Below are 16,751 nucleotides of genomic sequence, written 5' to 3' on the forward strand. Positions count from 1 at the left end.
ATTAAGGTTCATCTTGCTGTGCTGACTGCCTACAGGAAATGCCCTTCACTGACTTCCTTCTTCCAGATCCCTGTGATCAAAGATTTTCTGGAAGGCTTGAAGAAAGTATTCCCTCCTGTATGGCTTCCTTCGCCTTCATGGGAATTGAACGTGGTGCTGTCCAGATTGATGAAGGAGCCTTTTGAACCTATTCATAAGGCTTCGTTGCAGCACCTGTCCTCGAAGGCGGCGTTCCTCGTGGCCATTACATCGGCCCGCAGGGTGAGTGAAATTCAGGCGTTGTTGCCAAGAACCGTATACTGTATTTCATGCTGCTAAGGTTGTTATGTGTACTCACCCTAAATATCTTCCGAAGGTTATATCTAATTTCCATGTTAATGAGACCTTAACTTTACCTACGTTTTTTTTCAGAATCCCTCATCTCCAGCGGAAAGGTCTCTGCATTCCCTGGATGTCAGGAGGGTGTTGAAATTTTATCTGGATAAAACCAAAGATATTCGTAGGTCAGACCAATTGTTTATCAATAATGGATCAGTCAGGACTGGTCTTGCTACCTCAAAACAGTCCATCTCGAGGTGGATTGTGTCCTGTATACAATTGTGTTACAAGAAGGCTAATAAGACCTTAGGGGGTAAACCTAAGGCTCATTCCACCAGGGGCAAAGCTGCCACGACGGCTTTGCTACGTAATGTTCCAATTGCAGAAATATGCAAGGCAGCCACTTGGAAGTCGGTCCATACCTTTGCTAAGCATTTCTGTCTGGACACTGATGCCAGGACAGACGCTCAGGTTGGGCAGGCTTCGCTGCAAAATCTGTTCGCACAGTAGTGGTATTTCTTCTTTTTCTCCACCGCCGCTTTGTTGTGGGGATGGGCTTGCTATTCTATTCACTAGATTATGACTATACACAGAGATCCCCTACTACAGAAGGAGTAGTTTCTGTCCTGTTACTCCAGTTCTGTAGTAGGGGAATCTTTTAGTCATAAGCGCCCGCCCTCCTCCCCGGTGGAGAGAAATATTCATGTGAGTAATGTAGGAAGGTGGATATCGGACTATGGTTACCCCCAACTTTTTGCCTAGTGTTTTGCTGGTTTTGAGTCTCGCGACCTATCGATGCGCGCATGCGCATCGAGCGGAACGAGAATTCAAGTGGCGAAAACATCATGAAACCACCAGCTTTTTGCTGGCGTTTTCATGCAGTTCATTTGAACCACGTGTTCAAACATGAACGCGCATCAGCCTCCCTCCATTTGCCGCACAGCACATCAAAGGGCTTCGCCCAGCGTGCGCTCTGCCGCTTCTCCTCCCCTAATTAAATCATGCTTTCAGTTTCCCGCTCTGCATTTTTGTTGTTGTTGCTCTCTCGTGTCAGCTTTTAATTGCGTTTTTGTGGGGACTGCCAAAGTGTGCATATATTTATTTTCTTACTTGCGTGTTCTTTCTCCTGTTTCCATATTCCCAGATTCTTCTTTTTCATCGCTTCCACCTTTTTCTTCTCCTCCCCTTTTAGTTTCATTCTTCTTATTTCAATTTCCATTTCCTTGCTTCTTGGTCTCCTTTTCTTAGTCTCCATGCTTCCCCATGTATTCAATATTCCACCCATCTCTTCTGATTTCTCTAGTTATTCATGTTTGTACTTTATCGTCTATAACACTCTTATTTTCCTTAACACCTGTACTCCCTTTGGTGTATTTTCTCCTTTTCCGTCTGTCTAGATAAGTTGTCGTTCCCCTGCCTCTTGTTCTCTAACTCTTCACTCTGGCTCTCGTTTGTATGTTAATCTGCGTTCTACCCTCTCACTTACTTACTCATCCCACACTTTTATCTGGCACCCCCTCTTTACCTCACATCTGTGTCTTTTATTGTCCCCGGTTCTACTTCTCTCTGTGCCATCTTCGTTTCTCCCGCGCGCCTCCTCTTCAGTGTCCTGTCCTGCAGCTGTGTCCTGGTGACGTAACGCTTCGCCGCGCGGAGGAAGTGTCAGCACGAGACCTGTGAGCACATTGTGAAACAGCGCGGTATCCGTAAAAAAGATTTATGCCACCAAGTACAGGCTGCCTGGGGCGGCTGCCATGGCGAAAAGTCCATAGCCGTAGATGCCTCTCAAAGGCTGTTTTGTAGAGCTTTTTATGTATTTAATTGTTATGTAGCGCGGTCTTAGCCTAAACCTGATCCACGGCGTGAGAGCACTTAATGTATTGGATAAATAACAAGCATTGGTATTGCCAATAGTTCTCGCTTGTGGGACCTTATAAGTATTTAGTTTTGCAGCACAATATCCTTGTTGCATAATCGGATATTGTGCTGCAAAACTAAATACTTATAAGGTCCCACAAGCGAGACCTATTGGCAATGCCAATGCTTGTTGACTTAGTTGGCCTGGGATCCTGCTATTCAGGACCCCAGGCTTCCTGCTCTCTCTGTAAAATGGACTCCATGTGCCCTAGGTACATAACTAATTGGATACTGAGTCACCTTATCAGTCCCTGTACAGTGTACCTTAGGTACCCAGGGCATAGGTGTACCCATGGCCTACCAGGGGCTGAAGCATGTATTATACCACCCCTGGCTGGCCATCTAAAACTGACACAACTGGCTGCACGACAGCTGGGGCAAGGTGGTGTAATCACCCTTTGCTGTAGATATAGTATACCTATAGCTAACCCTAAAATGGACACATATCCTCCTATCAGTCACTCCTATTACAGGCCTTAACAATCCTGAAGGCAGAGTGCTTGGAATTATGTGAGATGGTGCTCTGGCATGAGCTGAGCCCGTCTGCAGCTTGCGGAACCAAGTCCTAATAGCTGTTCCATGATAACGCTATACCATATACTCTTAAGTGCATTATCAACCTCGTGGTTGAATGCTAACTCTGGTATAACATTATCAAAACATGTCGAGTAAGGTGTCGTAAGAATTGGAATACTACCCCCTCGCCAATTCTGGCAACGGGGTAGCATTCCACCCTTCTAGAGGGACACGACATGTATGTAACTGAGAACCCCGGTTAAAGTTAACTCGAGCCTTGGCATCACAAAATGAATGCTGCCACCACAGACACAAGTCTGACCTCCTGCTGCTGGGAGTCCTTCCAGCAAAGGAGGCTTGGACAAAGGGTTTCCTGCCTTGGGAGGTGCTAGCACCACCCCAGACAGGATTTTGTGTATTGGGTAGGACAGGCCTGAAAGGAATGAGACATGCCTGGGGCACACAAGGTGCCCTGTGCATACACCGGCTCAAACCAGTTGCTGGGGCATCCCTGCCCTGGCTCTTGCGCGAAACCGGACAAAGGATAGGGGGTGTAACCCACTCCCCTTCCTGGTCCCACCCATAGGCGGGACCTAGTCGTAGTACAGCCCCCTTTAGCAGGATAAAGGTAGGAGCTGGTCCCATTCCAAATTAGATTAATCCTGAACTACTCTACAAGAAGAAACTCTGGACTTCGACCGTCTGCTCCACAGAAGACTGAAGAATCTCCCTTCTGGGCAAGAAGTGTCCACCCTGCAACTGCAGGCACCATCAAGCGTCCAGCGGCTTCCCTTTGTCGTCTTTCTTCCAGGATCCAGACTTCAGAGCCCGACGAGACCCGGATTCCCAGACTTCTCCGACCTCAACTCACATCTGCAGCACAGCTGACACCCGTGGGTGCGACGAGACACGTGGGACCAGCCATCTCGGAAGAAACTGCCCTTCGCTTCCAGCACGCCTCCCGAGGTAAACGCGACCAAGTGCTTTGGGGATTGAGAAGCCCCAGCCCGGAGCAGCCCCTGCACCAAAGACCAGCCCTCCAGCATCCACGAGATCTGCGTGGGGCCCTACGGCTTGTTTGCTGCTCGACGCGTTGTCTGGTCACTTGCCGGCTGGCTAGTGGCCTCCTAGATGACGAACTTTGAAATCTTTGCTGCTGGTCTGGTTGCTCCAGACTGGCCCTTGCTCCCTTCCAAAAGAGGGGCACCCCGGACTCTCCTAGTCCGCACCAGACGCCTTTTCCACTCACCGCGTGGGTTGCCTTTGCCAAGGCCTGTTGATGTCGATTCCGGAACAGACACCGCCGACAGCGAGAGCCTGCGTGGGACAGCTTGTGCCTCCATCCTGGTCGTCGAAGACGCCTCCTGGTCCACGTGGCTGCAGAGTCAAGCATCCACTCTTCACTTGATCGCGACGACGACATCTGGTTCCTTCCTGGTTCCACTCCCGTCACTGGCTAGTGACTGTGAACATTGTCCCCTCTGCTTTCAGGTCTTCAGCATCTCTGATCCACCCTTGGATCACACCGGACATCTTCCTCCTGGTCGTCTGCAGCATCTTTTCTTTCAGGCTCCATTGACTTCAACGCAGAAACCCGACACGACTTCGCACCTATGCACCCGCAGCCCGTGGGTGAGGTAACAAGAGCATTTCGGTGCTCAAGGGTAGCTTGACTCCTAGTGTCCAGATTAACAGTATTTTTAGTCCTACCTAGTCAGGATTGTCCGCACTTACCTTTTTCTTGATCTGTACTGTCCATAGACGTTGTTACGCATCCCGCGTGTGAGTTCACACTCTGCACCCGCGTCCCGTGGGCCTCCTATTTCTTACCTGAAGTTAGGATAGCGTAGTCCCAGCGGTCCTACAGCCCCTGGACAGCTGCATTCCTTCTATCGATTTCCTTAACCCATTTACTTAGTATATGGTTTGCCGTGCCCCTAGGGCACCATTGTAATTTTGTGCAACTTATCGTATTTTTCCTAAGAGATTGTCATGTGCTTAGCCCTCTGACCTAATAAAGAGTTCAGAGGTGTTTGTTATTAATAAATATACTGTTTATATTCATAACAACCTGTGTGGTGTCCTTTCATCTGGTATTCAAGGGGTTATATTGTGGTAAAACAGCTGGCTTAACATGCCAAAAGAGTTTAGCCTAAGACTGCTTTGTCCATGCTACCATTAGGATAGCTGGTCTATAAGGTTGACTTACAACCAATCACCATAAGGGTTGTTTGGACTGATACAAGGTGATCACTAGAACTAGTGAGCATCATATATCAGGCCAACTTCTCACAAGGAATGCTACAGGTCTGGCGTGTTACGCCTTCAAAAAGAACTGAAAGTAAATGGGACCTGCAGTGCATTCTGGGATACTGAGTGTTCTGGAAAGTTCTCCTAAAGGCACAGTATCCTGTTCTGAGCCACATAATGGCAGCCTATGGGGCTTGTCTGTCCACTCCTCCCTCTTTATCATTCCAGAGGGTTTTGCTGGTAAAGGCAAGGATTTTCTCTGTGGAGAAATCTGGACAGACTGTGCTGTTTGTGGATCTTTGGTGGAATTTCTAGTTGAAGTACTGGACAGTGTAGCCTGTGGATATAGGCTGCATTATCGGTCTTTAAATTCTCTCTTAAGTGTCTGTGTGTAGTTCTGCATTTTTTGACAACTTAAAGAGATTATTTTTGATTGCCCCGGGGTCCACGCACCTGGGCGGGACTATTCACTAGATTATGACTATAACCGAGATACCCCTACTACAGAACTGGAGTTACAGGACAGAAACTACTCCTTCTCTCTTGCCAACCGGAGTGCTGTGTCTATCCCTGTAATTTAAAACCCGCTCGATAATTGGGCGCGGACTGGTACCGGGAGGTGAACGCGGTGCCAAGGATCTATGTGCGCGCTCCACAATTAGTACATTGGAAAAACTGTTCTCCCCAAACACTGATCGGAGCATGTCCTCCACATACTTCTCCATCCGACCAGTATCTATGGATTCCGGCACACCCGCTATTCGTATGTTGCGGCGTGATCGTGCCTCCAAATCTTCGGCCTTATTCTTAATTACTTCCAGTACTTTTTCCATTCCCTTGCATTTGCCAGCAGTAGTGTTTGTTTCATCTTCCACCGCTGCAATGCGGACCTCCGCGTTATCCAGACATTCTCCTTGTTTGTCTAGTTTCGCAGCCATGCAATCTACTTTGTGGGTCAGATTTTTGAGTTTCCCGTTAATGTCTTGTAGACTAGATTGTATTGCTTTAAGGACAGTCTCCATGGTACTACTAGAAGTTGCTCCCTGGTCAAGTTCTGTATCTGAATGCGACGCCGCATCTTTGGATGATTTCTTTGATTCGAAAGTGAGTTTGGGTTGCTGTTTGTCTGGCTTCCCCATGGTTACGGGTGCCTGTACTTGTTGACTGCAGCGATTGTTCACTTTTTTGCGCCTACGTCAAAGGGTTCCGTACGCTATAACGTGCCAAAGGACGCCAAACTGACTGGGAAGGTCGAGTGCGTGCCAGGGCATTCAGCACGTTTATGATTGTAGTGATTAGGTGTGGTTCGCACTTACGTCCTCAATTTGGGCTAGTCCTGAGCGTCATGTATGATGGCACCAGCCGGCCGTGGTGTATGGGCTGTCCTGGAGCCAGACTGCACAGCAGGGCGGATTATCTTGGTGCAATAGTTTCGCTTCGCTGTTTCACGCGCCAATTTTTTAAAGTGAACTGTTGTGACCAGGCCCTGATGTTCTCATTATACACTAGGATGGATCCGAGCATACCATTCATCTTTCTGCCTCCCCGCGCACCTCCTCGGCAAGCCAGACAGCGCCGTTATTTCGTGTTATGCCCAGGCATCCGGGCGCGCTGTAATAGTCGCCGCCATTTTACGATCAGGTCACGTTTCAGGGTCACTGCACTGTGTGGCCTCGTAGCACCCACCACCAGTTTTGTATTAGCAAATTCCAAGCGTGTGCAGACACTTAGAGCTGAACTTTGGGCACTGCATAAGCGGCAGCGGAATAGTGCTTTACCGAGCGCTTTGTTTCTGATGTGGATGCTCGTGTTATTTCCGCCATTTTATGCCTGCGGAAGCGCTGCTGGTCCTGTAGGGATTTGCGTGGTGTATAAACCCTATCCTCGGGCCTCAGTTTTAAAGTTTATTTGCACGGCCATTATGGAGATCACAAGCAGATATATGGTGTCCGCGCTGCATGCGGCTCCGACTCGGCATCAGCCGCGTTTGTGAGTCAGCTTCTCCCACTGCCGTTATCTCCGTGTCTTCATTAGGCGGCCACCATATTGTTTGTGGTTCTCGCAGCCCGGGCCGAGCAAGTTGATTTCGTTGTCTGTGGCGCATTTCAGCGCGAAACTTCATCTTCCGAAGGAGCTGTGCACCTTCCGATTCGCATTTTAACCTGTTTCACGGCAAAATGACACAGCTTTCCGCTAATACAAGGCCATTACAAGAGCTTGACCGGCGGAGCTGTCTCAACAGGCAGCCATTCCGCAGTGCGCCCTCTACCGCCCCATGGATATTAGTTTATTAGTCTGGGCGTCGAACATTAGCCTATTGTCAAGTGTCATACCCAGATTTTTCACTTCGTTGACTGGGGATGGACAGTTGCCAAGACTAGCTGGCCACCATCCCGGAGACCAGACTTCACTATTTGATCCTAGTAGCATGACCACACTTTTGTCACCATTCAGTTTCCGGCAGTTTCTCTGCATCCATTGGCTGACTTGCATCATACAATGTTTAAATTTATCTACTGTATCTGTGGTGTTTGCGATTGAGGCCACTATTTGGGTGTCGTCTGCGTACGAGACCGTAAGGAATCCATAAGTCCTAATAATTCCTGCCAAAGGCGCTACATACAAATTAAAAAGATTGGGGCTTAACAAAGATCCCTGTGGAACACCACAGGGGGAGTTGAAAGGTTTGGATTTTGCTTCTCACAACTCGACTGTAAAAGTCCTATTGTGCAGGAACGACACCAGCAATTTTCTTGCTTTTAAGAAAAGACAGTGTTTACTGTGGAACAATACGTATTTACTAATAGTGCAATTAGCAAAAATTACATATATGCTCAGGGAATGAGTGGGATGTCAGGTAGAAAGTTCCCACATTTGTGATGGCCCTTGACCTCCGGTAGGCCCCATGTTGTTTCCAATGGATTTGCCTTTGGTCTGGTTATCTCAGTAGAGGTTCTGACTAGGTGATCTTTTATATTTTTGCCTCTTTTATATGCAAAGAGAGTGGGATTGTCATTTCTGGGTCATAGCTCTCAATTATGTCCCAGTTCTTTGTGATTAGTTTTCTTACTTCATTTGTGTGTATACCAAAAGTGGTCACACATACAATTTTATCTAGTTGTTTCTTTTGTTTGGGTTCCAAAAGTTTTTCCCGGGGGCAGTGCCATGCCTGTTTCAATGCTTTTTTATCTACCCTGTTTGGATATCCTCTGGACAGTAGCTTAGTTTTCAGAATTTCCGCTTCATGCATGTAGTCCTCCTTAAGTGAGCAATTTCTATGAATACGCAGAAATTGCCCGAAGGGTAATCCATCTGAGTGCCCTGGGGTGTTGACCTCTATAGGATAATAGCGTGTTGCGCTCTGTGGGTTTCCTATGTAGGGTGGTATAGATTTGATTATCCCTGTGTCTAATTAATGTTCAAGTCAAGGAACGCTATATTAGACCTATGTAGAGTGGATGTAAAGGTCAAGTGTGGTTGCACTGTGTTTAGGTACAATATAAAGTTGTGGAAGTCAATTTCACTGCCCCTCCAGATCAGGAAAACGTCATCCAAATACCTGTGCCAGCATTTAACATTGCCATGTAGGGGGTTGTTATTGTTTAGGACAAATGTCTGTTCTATGTAGTCCATATATATATTTGCCAAATTTGGTGCAAAAATTGCTCCCATACTCGTGCCCGAGCATTGTTGATAATGTTCCCCTCATGCTACAAAATAATTGTACTGTTAAAGCGATGCGTAACAGAGAAATGATGAAGTAAGTGGGGACTTGTTGGGGTCTGGGTCTTGAGTTCAGAAGTCTCTATAGCAGTAATCGGCTGGGTTTCTTAGTGAGTACCTTTATTCTTACCTTCACCTGCACATTGCTCTCACGCACGCCACCTATATTGAGAAACCCTGACCAGGTAAATTCCAGCCCACCATTCTCTAAGACCTTTGTCTTAAACTACAGTTTGGTCTTAGATTCCTAAAATCTAAAAATATACAATTCTATTTCCCTAGATGTCCCACACATCCTAAGTCCTGAAGAGACCCGATATCCATGTTAGGGTCGAAACGCCGTCGACATTGAGAAAAGCGAACCAATAGAACTGGCATTCTATCATTCTATAGATGTTATGTATTTGTAAAGAGCAATTGATCGCTTTCTGTATATAACACAATTTATCTGAAACCGTGCACATATTGTTTAACAAATCTTTTCAAAATGCTTTGGTTCACAATTTCACTTGAGACACAATTCAAGACTAAATAATTATTGTTTAACTTTTTTCTGAAATCAATTTCTATTTCTTATTTTTGTTTGACACTATACAAATCATTGAATAACTCTACCCAGTGTAATTGAGTCTCTTTCTACCTGACATCCCACTCATTCCCTGTGCATATATGCAATTTTTTCTATTTGCACCATTAGTAAATAATAAGTATTGTTCCACAGGAACCACTGTCTTTTCTTAAAAAATTAAATTACCCTGGTTTCCCTTGTGAGTAGGGTCCCCTTGTTCTTCTTTTTCGAGCAATTTTCTTGCAGCTGGATGAACTCCGACCTCTGCAAGTCGACCCAGGAGTGTATCATGACTGACCGCGTCAAAGGCCGCCGATAGATCCAACAGGATCAAGGAGACCCTCCCTCCGGCATCAAGTACACTCCTGAATTCTTCAACTGCCATAAGCAGGGTGGTTTCTGTACCGTGTCCCTCTCGGAAGCCGTATTGAGAGTGGTCTAAGATATTAGTCTCTGCGAGAAATTGGGCCAGTTTGTTCAGCAATCTCTCCAGAACCTTTGCACCGAAAGGTGGTATTGCAATAGGTCTGTAGTTCCCTGGTTCTTGTGGATCTAAGTTGGGTTTCTTTAGTAGTGGTAGTACTGATGTAGATTTCCACAGATCTGGGTAGTGACTGGAGTTCACTATTTGGGACATAAGCCTAACCAATTGTTCGCTTAGCAGTTAAGGGAATACATGCAGTACTTTCGGTGGACACAGGTCCACTAGCGCACCAGATTTAGTGTTCATAACCGCCTGCAGTACCTGTTCTAGTGAAGGTGGCAAATCGAAACAGTGGTTTCTGTTTTGTTGGAGATATTTCGTCACTAAGTTCTGGGTTTAATAATGTGGGAGGCTGTATGTCCGTTGATTTGAATGATTCATATACCGTGGTCCGTTTATCTATGAAAAATTATCCTAAGATGTTAAAGAAATCAGAGCTGATCGAAACCTGTTTGTCGCTATCTGTTTGGGTAATTTTTTAACAGTGGTGAACAGTTCTTTACTGGAGTTTTTAGCCTCTATTTTCCGACTAAAGTAGATACTTTTTTCTTTTAAGATCATTTTTTTATACACACTCAGTGAAGTTTAATATTACATTTCCTGCTCTTGGTTGTGATTGACTCTCCATTTCCTTTCCAATTTTCTGCAATTTTGTTTTTGAGCCCTGATTGAGTCTACTGCTCTACTCTGATTCAAACATGTGAATCAATGAAAGTTTCAATTCTGGAGTGAGAAAATGTTACTTACCTGTAACTGTAGTTCTCCAGTATTGGAATCTTTCTTAGATTGGCATGCGACCCTCGCACCTCCCCTGGGAACCTCACCTTTACTCCTCTCAGTACAGTGCTGCGCGTACGCACCAGTGATTAGAAAATCAGAAAATACTTTTCTAAGGTACTGGGGACTACCATCTTGACGACGAGGGATGATTCAAGCATGTGAATCTATGAAAGATTCCAATACTGGAGAACTACAGTACAAGTAAGTAGCTTATTTTCTTATTTTGAATAAGAAAATGAGCCTGAATGTTGTATTTGTGCAGTTTTAAGCCTGTAAAGGGGTAATTGTGGTGTTCCCTGTTATTTGCAGCTTTCAGAAGTGACCTAAAGTGGTAAATAAACATGTTACTACTTAATGGTTAATGAGTATATTTTAATTTGATGAATTTGTTTTTCATTAAATTAATACTAAAATAGTTTTATAAAAATCCTTAATCTCTCTGTTTGTAAATTAATGACGTGTTTAAACAGGTGGATTCAAAGGCAGAAATGAAGATTCTGGATCAGAAAATGCAAAAGGTAAGGATAGTTGCAGTATACAGTGTAGAAAAACCGTTTTCGTCTTTAGTCTTGCATATTCCTATCTAGCCATTGAACTGGTAGAACAAAGGTTACCCAAGTCAATATGTGGTAGTGCAACCTTGACAAAGATATGGATAAAAATATACCTCACCCCCCGTGCGGTGGCACCCAGCCCACTTACCTGACAAATATGATACAACTCTTATCCCTCTCCAAACTGCATCCTCTCCACGGGCTAGTTAAGGATGCATCAGGCAACTCAAATGGTGAATGTATCCCTTCTGACCAATCACCACTCCACTGTTTAACAAACATTATTTTTTTTCAATCTGCAGTGGAGTGACTGCCTAAAACTAATTGTATCCACTTCAGGTTGTTTAAAATTAATTTTATACCAATGGATAGCACATACTGTAAATTGGAATCTATTAAACGAATGTCAAACTGAGTTAGCCCTCAGTATTTCTCTTGTTGACTGAATATCTGCTGTTCATAAATTAAGTGATCAATCTCATTAGGTAGCAAGGCAGGTTTTAAAGACATGGATGGCTGAATTTGAGAACATCCAATGTTTGTGGGAAATACATAATGTAATTTACAGCAAAATATTTGGCAAAGGCATTAGGTCTTGAAATAATGGGACAATGCATGTTAACACAGCATTCATATATTCGATCCGGACGAATATGCAATTCTTTTGTTGTACTATTTTTAAAGCTACTTTGCCTTCATAAGAATTTTGTTTTGTTCGTATGCAATATGAAAGACTTATGGCAAGGAATATTGACTGTATTGTGTCTAGATGTATATACAAAGGATTATAATGAAAGGTCCCATGCCACAAAAAAGGGAACTGTGTGAAAGACAAGGTGTCTTCACAATAGATTGACTTATGTTTCTATAAAAAAAAAATGAAGATATGGCAAGAACCTTCATTATGATCCTGATTTTCTTTCTGTGACACATGAAGAAGAGTATATAATAAAAGTGCAGTAACCTTCTGCTTAGCAAGGGCCTGGTGGGACTGATGAGAGTCCTCTAGGAGAATTTGTGAACTCCCCAGGGGAAAGAGTGACACAGGAGAAAGAGGAAGGAAAGTATGGAAGAGAGCAACGTAATGCAGAACCATGGGGAGTGGAAGTTACAACATTATCCCTAATCCTTTGCAATGCAAGTATTTAATTGACGCATCTAGCTGCATGCGGGAGCAGCACTCAAAATTGTTCAGCTCCAGTCTTTTGCATGGGGCAATTTTCCAAAGTAAGGAATCTGCAATTGAAAGTATCATGTTTTCTAGTGGTATTTATGTGTATTGGTTGGGGAGACTTTTATTTGGGTTTGTAGGTGTATTTGTGTTTTGTATTAAAAGTATTTTATGAGTTACAGGTAAAATTGTGTTTTATCGATTAGTCAATGTAATGAGCTATCTTACTCATGGCACATCTTACAAGAAGTGTCCGGATAAGTAATCAATAGTTTTTGTTTGAGTTTTGTTTTTTACATTTCCTCAACTCCCTCCACCCCCCTTGCAGCTCAAGTATTGTTGCTAGAAGTTTTTACTTCCATTAATGGAGGAGATGTGGCAGTGTTACAGCTCTGCTCTGTATCGTGTATATATCTTAGCTTATTGGTTTAGCTAGTCTTTGTGGATGCAATATCCCTTTGTGACCAGGTGTCCCTGTATGTATGTCATTCAAATCAACCCCTTGTCATACATCCTCAATATGGTCCTCAGACTCCGTTTTACCCCTATTCAAGTCCATAAGCATCTGCTTCCACGCTACCAGGTCATTTTCCAGTCGTTCATCCTGGCTTTGATTTTTCATCCTGACCTTCTCAGCCACTGGCCACCCAGACCTATTTCGCAGCTATTCCTCATAACTGGATGGTTGAGTGTTCACCCATTTAATGGCTATCTGCCTCTTTGTCAGCACAAAGCCTAGCATACATATTTCTTTTTATGCATGGGTTGGGAGTAAGCCTAGTAACACTTTGTGCGAGGTGTCCTCGATCTACCACTCAGTTACCACTTTTAGATTCTGCAGCGTCTCTCTCCAGGAGGATGCTAGACCTGGACAGATCTACACCACATGCAGAAACTCTGCATGTGACGCACCACATGGCGGGCTTCTGTCTGATCGGGAAGGGTAGATAGCATGCAGGGATTTTGCGCGGAGATATAACTGATGTACAAAATTATACTGTATGAGTTTAAAGCGTGCGTTTGAACTCACTATGCACTCCACATGTATCTTGCGCCAGTCACGTGGTGTCAATTCATACCCCAATCAGTCTTCCCACCTGCTGTGTGCCTTTGGGGTTATTTCGGGTAGGTCCTCTATAGAGATGTTATAAGTCTCTGTCCCCTGGCTAGATGTAGTAGCCTGTTCATTGTTTGTGAAGGTATGGGTTCAGCTGGGAAGCTATCCCAAATCTCGTGTGATGTAGACAATACTTTATTGTACTGTAAGTATTGTTCATGATCTAAGACGAATGAGTCTATTGCTTCATCTCGCGTAATGAACTGCCCCTCCAAGGCGTTGATCGCACAGGACACCACACCCCTCTTTACATTTCTGTATTGACATTTCGCTATGTCCGCAAATGGTTTAAGTACACAAATCGACACGTCTCGCGCATAAGGGTCTGATCAAAAATGCATACTTTCTTCGGGTTCTATGCACAATACATGAGGAACTCGAAGATAATAATTCCTGCTTGGGTCTCCAAACAACCTCTTCCAATTGTCTTCCTCATCGAACCAATGGACTGCATATCGAAGTTGGACTGCCACGTAATACAGTTCAATATTGGGATGTTCGAGGCCCCCCGTTGCCATGTTTGCTTTAACATAGTCAGTCCTATTCTCTTCCGTTTTGTTACCAATAGTAGCTCTATTATCATACTAGCCAGTTCCCAAAACTAGCGTTGGGGAATCTCATAGCATTCCCTGTAGGGTACAGAGGCATCTGGGTAGCACCACCATTTTTACCTTGGCCGTTCTTCCCGTTTGTGTAAGGGTGGAATCTCTCCAAAACTGGACCGAGGCGCGTAGTCCGATAATTACTCTGCCAATATTCAAGTCCAGGAATTGCTGCATCTCAGGAGCAATCCTGATGCTCAGATAACATACACTCTCTGGACTCCATGACAGCTCAAGTATAGGGTGTGTCGTGGGGTCCACTGCTGCCAGACTTCCAAGTGGCAACAAGTGAGCCTTCTGGGCAATAACTGAGTCTATATGCCCCTGCAAACTCTGATAGGGCTGCCAATATCACTGGGACAGGTACACCAGAGCATCGTCAGCGTATGACTTCTTATGTGTGCTATCTCCCACTGGGATTCCCCAGGATTCCAATCTCCATCGCGGCAGGGCTTCCACCGTCTCCAGCGCAAATCGCAATGGCGACAGAGGGAACCCTGTCTTGTTCCATGATGTAATGAAAAGGATGATGAAACGAAGCTGCCCATCCGGACCCTTGCTCTTGGATCTGTGTACAGTAACTTAAACCACAAAATGAACTTGGGCCCAAAGCCCATTCTGTCCAAGACCTGTCACAGATACCCCCCACACAACCAAATCAAACGCCTGTTCTATTTCAAGGAGTGCTAGCGCATAAGGACCCGCCTGTATTGCTGGGGCACGGATGACGTGGAACAGTCTGCATTGATTATACATAGAGCTCCTCTTAGGGTTGAACCCGTACTGAACCCCGTGCATAAGGTTGGGCAAGTATGGGAGCTGCTGAGAGCCAGCAGACCACTCAGTAACCTAATATCCATATTTAACATGGAGAGCTGTCTCCGCTGCCTTGCCTGGATTCGGTACATCACGATGAGCGCCTTACACATAGTGTTCGGCAGGCGTCCAGATTGATAAGGCTCTCTTTATACCTGGGACACTGGCACTGCCATGCCACATTATTCAACATCCTTTCACATGAGCGGTCATATACCCCGTAAAGCTGGAACAAGAACAGAACTTCCCCGTAAACCTGCAGTTCCCGCCCTATACCCAATGTCTTACTTGTGATCAGACCAGTGATCTAAATAAGAAACGGCTAAGATACTATGCTAGGGAACTGCACTACATGGCAGGATCAGGGAAAACACCTGCAACACTGCCGCGGCCTCAAGACTCTGGTCCCTACATCCTCAAGCTGTCCACCTTGTCCCATCCTGTCAAGGAGGAAAATGACATTCATATACTACATTAGCAACTCTTGTTCCCTTCCCACTCCCCGGTATAAGGAGTGGCATACACTTTTCAATGTTACATCTTGTGAAAGATTTAGCCAACATCATCTGTAGAATGTGTCGGGAAATTTCAGTATTTATGCTTGCAGTGTAAGAGTTAAACCACATAAGCATCTAACAGGGCTACCGTGGGGGTCCAGATAAGACCCCTATCGGGCATCTCATCCCCTCAGTTCTCACTGCGGACCATACAGAATCAGGTCATGGCAGGCCCTCGTCCGTGCTGTCCGTACCATATTCTGAGCCACTTTGTCTGTCTGATTGGGATTTAATTATTGCTGACATGGTCTCTAGATCTTGTAGATTCTCGTCGAAGCACACCCCTATACCTCCCAACCTAGGCTGGGAACGAGCTTGTGTACTTCTCCTAGTTTCCCTCCGCTGCTGCGACGACTTTCTTTTCACTGCCGGGGCCAGCGATTGTTTTCTCCATGCCTTCGGAGGCAGACTCCGTCCAGGGTTCCATTTGGCTGGTTAAAGTCCACCTCCTTCCGGCAGGAAGTCCAATCCAAAATACTGGATATGCCCTATGATGGGGAATCGCTTTTCGCATCCCAGATCGATGACGCCCTGGAGTCCATTAAGAAGGACACTGATACGGCAAAGTCTTTGCGCACGTTGCAATTTCGGATGCAGTCCTTTCGAGGTGCGCGCGGACACGGCACACCTTTCAACGTTCGAGGTGGGCAGCAATACCGCTCCTACAATCAGAGCGGCCAACGTTGCACGCCCAATCAGCAATGTCGTCAGCAGCCCTCCAGACCCTACAGAGGAAAGTCTTCTTATCGTGGATCCAATCCTAAACGCCAATGACTTTTGTCACCCTCAAACTGTTGGAGGTCGAATCTCTCTGTTTAATTCTCAGTGGTCCTCGATCACCTCGGACCGCTGGGTTTTGGACATTGTACGACGGGGTCATACCCTAGAGTTCGTAGAGATTCCTCCTTGTACTCCACCTCGTGGCCCGCCTCCTCCACATCTCGAGGAGCTTTACTATCAGGTCCGTCTTCTTGTTTTAAAAGGTGCAGTCGAAGTAGTCCCGAAACATCAAAGAGGGAAGGGGTTTTACTCTCGATTCTTCCTCATACTCAAGAAGACCGGAGATTGGCGACCCATTCTGGATTTGAGGGCTCTCAACCAGTTCCTAAAGTCCTAATCGTTCCGCATGCTGACGTTACTGGAAATCCTGCGTCTTCTATCCAGCAAGGATTTCATGACCACCGTAGACCTTCAAGACGCATACTTTCATGTCCCAAATATCAAAAAACATCGCCAGTACCTGCGTTTCAAGGTGTGATCAATGCATTTTCAGTTCAAAGTTCTGCCCTTCGGGCTGCGATCAGCTCCACGTGTGTTCACTAAGGTACTGGCCCCTGTGGTGGCTCACCTGCGTCTACAAGGAGTTCAAATCTTTCCA

At 45.5% G+C, this 16,751-nt stretch overlaps 1 protein-coding gene across 7 annotated transcripts in view; it reads left to right on the forward strand.

Annotated features, from left to right (window-relative positions):
• The window catches only part of DDX4 (DEAD-box helicase 4), a 1,965,714-nt gene that overhangs the window by 477,015 nt on the left and 1,471,948 nt on the right, over positions 1-16,751 (forward strand). For all 7 annotated transcript variants that reach the window (XM_078675096.1, XM_078675100.1, XM_078675101.1 and 4 more), the window contains exon 6: positions 11,027-11,074. In XM_078675096.1, the coding sequence (XP_078531222.1) occupies positions 11,027-11,074 (48 nt within the window). The remainder of the gene's footprint in view (positions 1-11,026; positions 11,075-16,751) is intronic.

The sequence above is a fragment of the Lissotriton helveticus genome, chromosome 2_1, assembly GCF_964261635.1.
Source record: "Lissotriton helveticus chromosome 2_1, aLisHel1.1, whole genome shotgun sequence".
Taxonomy (NCBI): domain Eukaryota; kingdom Metazoa; phylum Chordata; class Amphibia; order Caudata; family Salamandridae; genus Lissotriton; species Lissotriton helveticus.